This window comes from Tauraco erythrolophus, chromosome 23, assembly GCF_009769465.1.
Source record: "Tauraco erythrolophus isolate bTauEry1 chromosome 23, bTauEry1.pri, whole genome shotgun sequence".
Taxonomy (NCBI): domain Eukaryota; kingdom Metazoa; phylum Chordata; class Aves; order Musophagiformes; family Musophagidae; genus Tauraco; species Tauraco erythrolophus.
The window spans coordinates 5,470,802-5,483,236 of record NC_141487.1 but is presented as its reverse complement, the minus strand read 5'-3'; the positions used below and the strand labels follow the sequence as shown (position 1 = coordinate 5,483,236).

The following is a 12,435-nucleotide window of genomic DNA, read 5'->3' as shown; positions in this document are numbered from 1 at the left end:
GGGAGTTTGGCAGCGGAGGAAATTGTGCAACTACGGGAGGGGGTGGATTGCTGTTTAATTGCCTTCCTGTTGGAGGGAGGGAAGGAGAGAGGGAGGGAAGGAGGGAGGGAGGGAAGGAGGGATGGACGGGGGGAGACAAAAAGGAGAGGGAGGCTTTCCCGAGCCACCCGCCTGCCTCCTCTCCGTGGGCGCGTCGCCCCGGGCCGTGGCTCGCCGCGCACCGACGGCGGCACCTCCCGGTCCCCCAGCAAGAGCCGCGGCGGCACCTGCCTCGGCCCCGCCGTGCCCAGCGGGGCGGGGAGCGGACCCGACCGGCTACCGAGAAGCCATCCGCGTCCTCCCGCCCGCCGGGAGCAGCCAGCCCGCGGCGCCTCCCGCCGAGGCACACGGACGCCGGCGCTCAGCGGCTCCGCGATCCGCAGACCCTTCGCTGGGCACCGCCGATTTTAGCTGGTCCGTCCCCGGCGCCCGCAGAGTTTGCCGCTGGCAGCGCTCTGCACCGAGGAACCCGGCGGGATATCGTCCTCCCCGAAATCCGCGGCCCAGCAACTCCCGCTGTGAAGCCTTCCCTGCCCCAGCATCTCCTTCTGCTGCTGAAAGCAGGGAAGCGGGGGGGCCGTTTCCCCCGGTGGCCCCTACCCTCTCGGCCAGGGAGCATCTGCCTCCCCCCACTGACCTGGCCAGAGAGCACCCCATCCCCTGCTCCCAGGTACAATCCAGCAGTGGGGCTGCAGCGCTGCAGAGCCCCAAGGGCTGTTTTGCTAAGCATGGTGAACCCCCCACCAGGCAGCCGCCCAGAGCCTGGGGATGCTGCGGTCCTCACCTGGGCAAGGAGTGACAGCAGGCCCCAGGTCTGTACCTGCCTAGTGCAGCTCTGCTGTAGGAAAGGGCTGTGCCACAGAGCAGATGAGGACGGGGTACAGGAAAGGGGCCCCTTCCAGCCTTAGGCACAAGGCTTGCCCCAGACCAGCGGCTGCAGGTCAGAAAGAAACGCGCCCCTCACTAAATCTGCACGGCCATGTCACCGTTGCAGAACCCTCTACCTATCACACAGGTGGGCTGTGCAATGACAGGTTTTACGCTTGTACAGTCTTTCTAGGGCGGGTGTCACCATAGACAAGCTGCCCCCCCAAAGCCACGTGATGGACAACGCAGGCACGGCCAGATACACCACAAGCACAGGTTAATGGCGATCACGGCGTACTCCAAGGAAGCGCAGGTGAACGTACAGCTGGCTTGCTATTGCACTGTCCTTCTCAGGGAACAATGCAGCTGGACAGACCTAGGAGAAGGTCTAGTGACACGGACACCTGTACCAGTTGCACAGAAGGGAGCTTTATTCAGAGTGCTACTCTCACAGTTAAGCATCAGGAGTCCCTTAGTTCCTGTACCTGTTTGAAAACACCCCCCACACAACTTGCTTATATCCCACAACAAAGCCTCTGCTGCCACTCACGTGATACACAGGAAACGCACGCACACAGATGCACACTTAGAGGAAACCTCCTTCATACGCTCACTGTGTACCACTCTGCAAAAGGAAACCAAAACGCTGCTGGGGAGGAGAGGAAGATTTATCTCAATGAACACATCCCAGTCAGGATCAACTTGCATACTGAGATTTCAAAGCACTCCACATCCAGCAGCATATTAGTCCTCTCCCCACACCTGATCCATCAAGCTAATATAAGAGTGTTGCGTGACCCTGGTAACAACACACTTCCCATCTCCTTGCCTTCCTTTATACCACCATGCTGTTTTCTTTTGGTTCTGGAAATCCCAGCCATCCATATTCCCATTAGCTACATGATGCACCGAGCCCAGCCTGAGCTTCACCAATCACTTTATCAAATATTTTGGTGATGGTCAGGGCTGAAGCACCATGGTGGGACTGCAAGTTGGGGTGGAATCACTTAAGCAGCTGCTACTTTTGCTGGCAGTAAGAGGGACATTGGTACCCAAACGTTTCCAGCCACATTCATGCACACGCTATCCCTGTGCCCACACCCCCAATAGAGGGGACAAACATTAAAATAACGTACAATTTTGAACTGCGGAAGTATGCAAGAAATAGTGAAACAACAAACCCCATCAGATCACATAAAAAGCCTAGAGAATTCTCTGCGCCAGGGACCATGCACCTTCAATGTTTATAAATTAATTATCTGAAAAACCCAGGTCACTCCTTATTGCCACAGTGCCTGTAATTTAGAAGTCTGGCATGCAGCCAGTTCCAGAAGCCGCATTGATCCTGAATGACCGCAACAACCCCCCACACGCACACCCTCTCCTCTCCTCTTTCTCTCCCCTCCTCCCCTTCCCTGCGCCCCTACCCCCTCGCACAGGCCCCCCCGAGGATCTGTTATTTACAATCCTGCACTCTGACAGTTGGGAAATCAGATTGATTGACAGTGGGACGCTGGCGGATGGAGGTTCCAGGCACGAAGACAGACTGAATTCAGAATGTGGGATGAATGCCACTGGGAAAACGGGGGCGGAGGAGGGGGGGTTGAAAAGCAATTAAAAAAAAAAGATTTTAAATTATTAACATTTTTTAAATTATTAATGTTATTGGTGCCTCCATGTGAGCCCGCAGATAAACTGCGCTTTGTACTGGCACTAATAATTTATAGCCCAACCAGAGCCCTGTGGTGTGGAGACAATTCAAAATACACGAAGTTTTGTCTTGTCAACGTTACACGAGAGTCTGTGCAGACTCCTCTTCTCCCCCTGCCCACCCCAAAACCTCAGTGTGACCCCTCCCTCTAACAAATGCTGATGAGACAATTTAATCATAATCATAAAAAATACGTCAGGCTTTTAATGTAATGAGCTACTTTACTCATTACATGGCGGGGGGAGAAGGGGGTGACACCAGCTGCTCTGCAGCACACGTTCTGCCTGGATGTGCATGTCCAGCAGCCATCCGGTGCCCAGGTTGAGTGGTCTACCATGACAGTCAGTTAAGAGTACTGGTACACATAGCATGTTTTGTGCTGAGTACATGCTCTGTTGTATTCAACACGGTCCACACACACCTGCATGTCATGGCTGAGCATTCAGCATTTGCATGTCTGCAGGTGTTATCCTCCTGTGCATGATGCATGTTATACACTGTCCTCTCACGTACTGTGCTTGTGTTCGTTGCGTGTATGTGTGGAAACTCCAGCCCTATGGGGCATAGCTTTGCCCCAAACCTACGTATCACGTTTGCAGGAGCTCTGCAACTCTGTAAATGTCTGGGACAGCTGAACACCACACACAGAAGCATGTGCCATGTTCACTACAGTGTGCCTCAGCACAGCTTTGTGCCATGCCTTTGCTGATAAGCAAATCCTTACTCCACAGCGAAAGGAATCGCCTTCTTGCCCCCAGAGAAGCCAATCAAATCAAACAGAGTGGAAAAGATGACAGCCTCTTCATTAACCTAACAAGGAGCCCTGGGGATTTACACTCAAGACCAGAGATTCTCCTCCAGCTCTCGCTGGATGCTCCGCTGGTGTTGCTGGCACTCCTTCCCTGGATCACCCAGGCGGGTACGCGTCAGCCCTCCATGCTCCATGCCTCGGGTAGGAAGCGGCAGAGGCTACAGATTCTCGCACAGCGCTGCTTTTCCGTGGTGCTTCACCCTCTCCTTCCAAGACGGGAGCAGCCTCCCCTCTTCCATCTCCCTGGCTTTGCCTGATCCAGGCAGCCGAGTTACTTCCCTCACCCCTCGCTCCCGCGTCAGAGCCCCGGGCACAAGGGCACGGGGCCAGCAGGCTCTGCCCGCCCGGGGGAAGGGGAGGTGTCCCGGGGGCGGAGGAGCCTTCGGGACCCGCAGCGGCTCCCGGGTGCCCCCTTTAGCACCGCGCCGGCCGCTGCAGCCAGCTCCCCCCGCATCCCGGGCAGAACCTACCAGCGCTCCTCCAGTTCGCGGGGGACCCGCTAGATCCCGGTACTGCAGGACCCTTATCCCCTCAGGACACCTCTCCAGCCCCAGGACAAGGCAGCAGCACCGCACGATGGTATCTGTTAACGAGGAGGCTGCTTCAGGAGTGGGTTTTGGATTCTCCTCTCCTCGCGTTAACACAACGTAGGAGCACCAGCCTCCTGTTTGAGAGCAGAACGGCACCATCTTCCCTTGAACGCAGATACTGGTGCAGAAATGCTCGCGCGCTGTTAAAGGTTGGAACAGCAGACAGGTGGGTACAGAGGCACAATGTGCAGGGCACGCAACAGGCCTTAAATAAAGAAGGGCTGGGGGCGTCCCTCAGCTATCCCTAGTGCCCAGCTCAGCCTTAGAGAACCAAACCATCCTGGGAGGGTCTGGGGACAATTTCTCAGTGCTGGAAGCTGCGACCTACGGTGTCCTTAAGGAAATGCTCTGAGGAAGCCCTTACCCAGTGAGCACGCACTGGGTATGGAAGAAGTTCTCTTCCTTTCAGCAACCCTTTCCCATAGCAGACCTGGTTTCGGCTAGTGAAGGACCAGATCTGTCCTTGGTGATGTAAACATAATTGCTTTCGATAGGTAATACCATGGATGAACCAGTCCCACGGACTTCAGCATTTGCCTGCTAACCTGTCTTCACTGCAATTTAGCTTCATCTGCATATTTTAATTGTCCGTAAAATTATAAGACATCTAATTCTCATTAAGGTGAAAGGTCTTTAACACCAATTTATGCCATATCTGTGTGTAGCAACTATTGCACAAACTTTCTAAACCTAGCACTATCAATGCCTAACTAAACCCTGTAACACCATGGTGCTGTTTCAGATCCCGTCACCAAATGGCAGGAGTATCTGGCACTGCCTACATCTCGCATCCTCCCTGCATTATGCCAACGCTCATTCCCCTTGCTCCACACTACGACCCAAATAAGACTCACATCACAGATGCCGGATATTCAGATTGACACAAACTCTTGAAACAAAGGAAGAAAAGGACACCCCTCACCGCCATGGCAAAACACACAGTGGTGATGTTGCAGCTAATCCACTGCAGTACAGAAATGCATAGCCCCCACAGATAGCTGCAGAAGGTAATAGCATTTATAGGTGGCAGAGGGTAGATGCCCCACAGAGATGGTGGGAGAAACGGTCTGTAAGATACTCTTTAGCACCACCTGCATTCACTGCATGATAAACATGCAACATTGCAGCCGGTAAATCCTCCTCACATGCACACACAGAGGTTAGGGATATCTTACAACACTTACGCCCAATGGCAAAGCAAGCCCCTTCTCCCATTTGTAAGAGCCTGTACCTCCATGGCTGGGCACTGCCATGCTGTTGGCCAGCTGGTAGAGACGTTGCTGCTGCTGCTCTTCAAACGTGCCATGTTCATTCAGTGCTGACATCATGCGTCTATAGTGCTCCTCTGGGGTCATCTGAGTCACCGAGTCCTCAAGCAGAGGCGTGTGGGAGTTTTCTGAAGAGCAGAAAGATTTGGTCTTTTTTCCAGAGAGAAATACAGTGGAAAATCACGTAAGTACAGGGACAGCGTGAAAGAAAGAGTAAAGGGGGTAGAGGGATATTAACACAATTTCCCACAACTCTGTAGCGTACCCACTGATGTACCGAGCTGCCAAATGTAGCTGTCCTTGTGCTCCGAGACACACCATTATATGCAGTCAAGACACACCTACGACTTGCTAAACCTCCAAACATGGGCACACTTATATATAGAAAAGTCAAAAAACTCATTAACAACTTTTTTTTTTTTTTTTACCTAAAGTAACAAGCATTATAATAACATAAAATTACCAGCAAGCTCTCTACCCCCAAGGTGGCAAAGAGGACAAATAGGATGAAAGAGTTCACTGAGTTCTCATCCTTTCATCTCAGGGGACGCGAGTTCTTTTTTTTCAACTAATACCTGATCAGACACGCACCTCTTTCCCCCACCTTTCTGAACACCCATAAGGACACAAAAACATGAGATGTTCAAGCACCCAGTGTAGGCGATGCTAACAACAGTGACGACAGTCCACCTGCCCAGCTCTTGGAGGGAAGTCACAAAAGCAGGTTGTTCCAGATCTGTACATATGGCTCAGCACCCTGAGGCCATTAATGTTACACCCAACATGCCTACCTCTCCATCTTTCCAGAATGGCTGCACAGCCCAGGAGGGAGACGCTTGGAGGAAGGCCCTACCTGTTCCCTTGGCGGTAGGGATCCCAGTCTAACAATCAGGGAGATAAAACCACAGAGGCTTTGTGTTTACTGTAAGCAGAACTCAGAGTAATTACTGTTCTTGGCCTTGGCAGTGGCTGCTCTAACACTATTTTATCTTGGATCTTCCCCACAGGCAAAACCTTTTCATTACTCAGAGAGGAACTCCCAGCAACAATCGGAGCAGGCAGAAGGGAAGGGAAGGAGTGTGAAGGGCTCCCCCCATGCTGCAGTCACAAGACCACTGCTTCCTTCAGTGAATGACAAGACCACCCTACCACGTGCCCTGGATTCGTGCTCCTTCATCCACCTCATTTGGCAGACAAGAGTCCCTGCAGGCTCATGGCAGGTGACTCTGCTGCCAAACTGGCTCCAATTTCAAGGTGGTGGCTCTGAGCACAGGCCACTTCCTTTACACCAGCATCAGCATGGTGATGAATATGCAGACACTGGACATCTTGCTGGGAGAAAAGCTGTGGATCTCTCTCAGGTGAGAGAAAGGCCCCTGAGCTGGCTACTAGAAAAGATCGCTTGTGGCAAACAAATACAGTCCAAGAGACCGTAAAGCGTGGCCCTGCCACAGTACTTTAGGGACTGGTTCACTTCTTCCTTGGCCAGAACAAGAGGCCATTAGTGGCAAGTGTTGTCTGCCACCAAACTCATTACACAACCAAACATATAGGGGCTTAGATTCCAGGGATGCAGCCTTCACGTGTGGTAATGAAACCACCTCCTCCCCAAAACATCGGAGAGGCTAGTAATAATAATAAAGAGTATGAGCTGCACAAAGTTTCAATAAAAAAGGGTTGCATCACCAACTCCCAAGGCACTCTTCCTCTGCAAAAGGGAAATTACTTCAGTGCCTTCCAACTCAGGTCAGCCATCCAGCTCCACAAGGATTCTCAATCAGCACAGCAATTTGTAGCCGTATCTGCGACCACTAATCTCTACCCCAGTGACATGTATCTGCATCTCAGGGACCGCAGGCTTCCTGTGCAAATCACAGGTTCATGGCCTGCTTCAAGCTAGCTCACAGCAGGAGCTGGGTCCCAACCCTGGACCGCGTGCATCACACTTACAAACCAGACCCAGAAGAGGGAGGCTGCACAAGAAGACAGCCATGCCATGCCTGCTCCCTCCCACTCCCACCTCCAGTACCCAAGCCTGCAAGATGCCAGTGGAAGGAGCAGCAGGGGGGCAGGTAGAATTCCCTTCCACATCCCCTTCCCACCAGGTCACTCTGCGGGCCAGATTCCCACATCCTCCTCCGCTCTCTTGCCGCTCCTGCCACCTCTTCCAGGAACACAGGAGTGCACCAACTGTTTCAGTTCCCTTCTGATGCTCTTAACCAGAGGTCTAAGGAGCAAAGCCGCATGCCACAGACCTGATTTAGAAAAACACTGATTTTTTTTTTTTCCCCCACAGCTGTGTCATTAGAGAAAAAAGGGAGGGAGGAGGGGATTTAATAACACTTAATTACCATAAACTCTATCCGATCAGCCGTAGAGCAGATTTCAGGTGCAAGGAGGGGAGGGAGAATGGGGGTGGGAAGGGGATGCTAAGAGGAAGGAGGAGTCCAGGGAAAGGCTGGATTTCCACACTTAAAACTTGGAAGATTTCACATGACTCAGCCAGCGATAATTCCAGCTTTGCTGAAGCTTTGCTGTCTGCTTTTGTCATTACCAGGGGGTAATGCTGGAGACTGATCTCGCCAAATCTCTTCCAGCCGCCAGGTGTGAAATGGACTCTGGCACGGTCACTGGGAAGGCACAGCCAAGGCGGGCATCTGTTGGGTCTTCACACTCTCCAGCATGCCTCCCTGCTCCAAAGCCAAAGGGAGCCCACCTCTCCCACCTTCCACCCACGCTGCAGGGTCCCAACGGTAGCAGCCACAGGGAATTCAGGCTCTCCAAGGACTCAGGTTTTCTGCTCAGCCTGAAGGATGTGTCATTGCTCCACAACCTTTTCACCAAGCTTTTCTAAGGCTCGTCCTCCCCAAGCAATCCAAGACAGGAGCACTCAGCCTCTCCTTTGCTACAACAAACCCACGACAGGCTGAGGCTCCCTTTACTGAACCACAGTAGAATCTTAAGGAGCCTGCTGCAAAAGCACCCCACCTCAGGTTCAAGCCAGGTCTTAGCCAGTAGCTTTAGGGTCTAAGCTGTCACTTGCCAGGGCAGACAGGGCCCATGCCCCCTCCCACCATATTCAGCAATATGGGTTTGGGGTGCAACAAAGTTAGAATCATAGAATCATAGAATGGTTAGGGCTGGAAGGGACCTTCAAAGGTCATCTAGTCCAACCCCCCTGCAAGGAACAGGGATATCTCCAACATATCTCCAAGTTGTTAGGAAGAATGGGGCCAAACATTGTTTCTTCATTTGGCTTAACTGGACAGCTGCCAAACCCATCAAAAGATGGATATTCCCCCCAAAGAAGAGGAACAAACTGAGAGAGGCTGGATCTGAATTACTCAGCTGTAGTCCAGCTCCGGTTCTGGTCCACTTCATCAAAGATGTAATAAGATTTTCTTTTGTTTTAAATGACCTACAGCAGCAAAGAAAAGAGAATGGCAGAAGGAGCAGCACATGAGCTCATCAGCCCACCCCAGGGGGCAAGTGCAATATTGTTCCCTACGTGTGTTTTCCAGCACTTAGTCCAGCCTAGTTTCACATCTTCCCAAATGATGAGGCTTCTACCAGATTTTCAGCAGTTCAAATAGGAACCAAAACACTATTTCTGATTTTCTCCTTTTGCAATCGTTCAGTTTTATTTCATGTCTCAAGGTATCGGAGAAGCACATCTCCAGGCACGCTGTTGCCGCAGGAGCGAGGGTTTTACTTGGGGAATTGTCTCCCGGGGAGAAAGCTTCCTCCGTGACCTGCCAGCACAGCCCTCGCTTCGAGCTTGTGATATGCTCACATTTCCATATTAGACGCGAGAACGTTCTGCTCTGGTTGACAGCAGTGCCGGCGCGGCCCTGTTTCCACCGAGATAGGGCTCTCTTTTGATCTCTGGTGCGCACACTGCGAGCGGTGGGGAGGGGGGAAGGGAAGGTTCCTGCTTCCCCGCTGGAAGGGTTTCCAGCCCTACAGGTGTTTTTTCACTCAGTCAGAGAGAGGGAGTGATTTACTTGGCTGCCTCTGTTCTCCCGGCCTCGTCGGGCGCAGCCACAGCAGCACGAGACGTGCCGCGGGCACGGGGTCACTTCTCCTCTTCAAAAGGCTGTTTCAGAGACAATGCAGCTGTGCCCTGAGCAAGAGCCACATCCCGGGTCAGCGTGCAACGGCGAGTGGGAGACACCCCACCTCGAGCCGTACACCTCCGTGGGAACCAGCACCCACACTGGGCACATCACCAGGCTGGAAAAAAGGAGTGGTGCATCCCAGGGAGCCGCTGCAGAGCTGGCTCCTACTGGAGGACAGCGTGGGGCTGCACGGGCTACAAAGCTCCAGTCAGTCCTTGTTTCCCCTCCTGCTCCTAAATCACAAACTGCACTCACAGCATCTGGGTCCTGGCCAAGCTCGGGGCTCTGGCGGTCTCATGCTTTACAGCACTACTCCGCAGCAGCAGTTCCCAAATTCCAGGTAACTAGCCACGAGGGTCCATTGCATTTGAAAACAGCTTGTCACCTAACGTGGATCCTTCTGTTTCCAACCAGCTCCTTAGTATAGAGCTGGGAACACAAGGATCGCTTCCCCCCCCAGCCCTCTATGGTACCCGTGCCACAGGAGCGCTGCTGGCCTCCCACCAGGATCAAAGTCCCCTGGGAGCTCTCAGCTGCAAGGTGCTCTCACTGTGTGGGGCTTAAGACACAGAAACACCGGCTATAGCCCCTCCTTGACCCCCTTTCCATAGCAAGGGGTGGGTAGATAAAGGTCGCAAAAGCACAAAAGTCTGTGCCCCTGTTCAGCCCCTCACTATTCTGACGGTACTGTAGCATCAGCACAGCCGCAGCGCTGGCGAGAACAGGGGTTCCCCCATGATCTCATACAACAAAAAACAGGTAACACAGGAGATTCAGAAAAGGCCCAGCTCAGAATTTCCATTCCATTTCACACTCTTTTAAAGGGCAGGGAAGGCTTTCTGAGAAAAAAGTGGGAGTAGAAAACGAAGTTTGCTTTTATTCAGGGCTTCCTAGGAACCCCTTGCTTAATGAGTTGGGGAAATCCCCGAGTCTTTCAGAGCTAAGGAGCAGGATTTAGATCCTGAGTGCATACTGCAAAGCCAAGGGCTGCTTATCTGCTTCACCCCGCGCTCAACCCACTCGAGTAAACAAAAATGGTGGGAAGGACAGAGGAAAGAAACGGAATGGGATCGTTTGACCCTGCTGCTCCCATGGCAAAAACATCGATTTGTGCAAGTCCAGCCACTTTATTAAGGTGAATCCAAATGCAATAGTTTGGCTTCAGATGGCTTGATTAAAGTTTAGCCCATTCTCAGCCAGGCCACACGGGTTGCTGTTACGTGGATTCAGTTCCTAAGCATGCATGGCATCACGAACGATACAGACTCAAGTGAAACAGCAAAGATGACAGCAGGTGTATCTAGTCTGTTACAGGACTCTCATGCCCCTATATAACAATCGCGTTTCAGAATCTATAGAAGCATCCTGCTGAACTTACCTGCACATCTACTAGAAACATTTCAAGGATAACAGGAATAGGGCAGATGAAAAAGTCAAAAGAGTAGCAGTAGATACGGTTTCTCTTTTACATCTTTCAGAAAAGCCCAGTAAAAAGCTAAGGCACTTCTACTTGCATTAAAGAGTTAACAGGCAGGAGAGGGTTACATGAAAGAAAAGATTTAGTATGTTCTTAGGTAGTATTAGCACTGTTATATTAAGTGACACTAGCATTCAACATCCTCTCACAGTATGCTGCCTTTCAGGTCATAATTTGGGTACAAGGAGTCAAGAACAGACAATACACAGGAATGTTACATGAAATTAGGATGCAGCACAGGTCCCTACAATATATCTTTATATAGCATATTATAAAGTATGTAGTTTAAGAAGGCTTCAGGACAAACTGCTGCAAAAAGTCCCCTTTGACATTCCCTGGATTGGTTATCGAGAATAAACACCTTGAAGAGTCTCAACTGCTGGACTCCAAACCCAGGAAACAGGATCTAGCTTCAGACAGCTAGTCTGCTCTTATTTCAATTTTTTTAGTGGCCAAAGAGTGCAGGTTAGACACAGTGATCGAGATGGGTATTACTGACAGCTAATTAGTTTGAACTTAACAACAAAGCCTTTGAGTGAATGGCCTGCAAAACCTCATTTATGCAACCTTGAGACAAACTCATTAACTGCAGGCACCATTACCCATTCCACTTTGCCAGTTGTAAAGAAAGTTTAAAAACCATGTTTATAGAAAAGAACCGTAAGACAAATCAGGAGATTAAAAAAAAAAATCCCTAAAAAGAGAAACCTTCTGCAGATTCCATCTCTATAGGAACAGTGCCATAAATGCATAAGAAAGAACTAGGCAGTCCTATTCTCCCTGCTAGGCTTCTTTTTTTCCCTTTAAAGGAACAGATGCCAGCGTGATAAACCTGTGTGTATCTTTTATATTAAACATGTAATCAAGATATTCTGCCTGAAAAGTAGAAACACCCCTCAAATCCACCCCAAAAGCTGCAGTTTGCTTTTTTAATCATACAGCAATTATTCTAATTAAGAGGCAATTCTTTTCTCGCACTGCAAGCTTCCCTCCGATTAGATAAAGAAAGCACGGTGCACTGGTAGCCTCTTGCATGCACCCTCCGTGCCGGATACTTACAGCTCCCACACCACAGCCTCTTGCAACCCTCCCTTCCCTCCCTCCTTAATATCAATTAAGTTCCACTCTTAAGAACGGAGAAGAAAGGGGAAGGGAATGGGAGAAGGAGAAGCAGCACTTACCCTTTGGGGACTCACTTCTGGCTTTCTTGCTTTCTAAAGGACACTCACTGCTGCTGTTGGGAGAACATACTCTTCTCTTGCCTAAAATTTCATCTAGAAGAGAGATGAGAAACCTGAGTATCAAATAAGGTGGTTGTACTTTCCTCTTTGCAGAAGCAACCAGAGAGACTTTGGTATTTTGCTTCTGTCTCTCTCTCTCTCACACAGACACACACACACGCACACATATATTACAAGCAGAGGAAAAAAAATGAAAGTAAGAAAAATCATCATCTTGAGAGCCTTGATCTTCTTTCCTAATCACGCAGTCCAAAAGCACATAATGACTATTCACACACTGATCAATGCAACGTTTTAAAGCTATAAATTCTGA

The 12,435-nt window shown here is 50.7% G+C and overlaps 1 protein-coding gene across 1 annotated transcript in view; it reads right to left on the bottom strand.

Moving 5' to 3' along the window:
• The window catches only part of SAMD11 (sterile alpha motif domain containing 11), a 122,873-nt gene that overhangs the window by 26,276 nt on the left and 84,162 nt on the right, over positions 1–12,435 (bottom strand). The window contains exons 6-7 of the mRNA XM_086625581.1: positions 12,063–12,155; positions 5,250–5,414 (exon numbers count right to left, since the gene is read on the bottom strand). Of these exons, the coding sequence (XP_086481707.1) occupies positions 5,250–5,414; positions 12,063–12,155 (258 nt within the window). The remainder of the gene's footprint in view (positions 1–5,249; positions 5,415–12,062; positions 12,156–12,435) is intronic.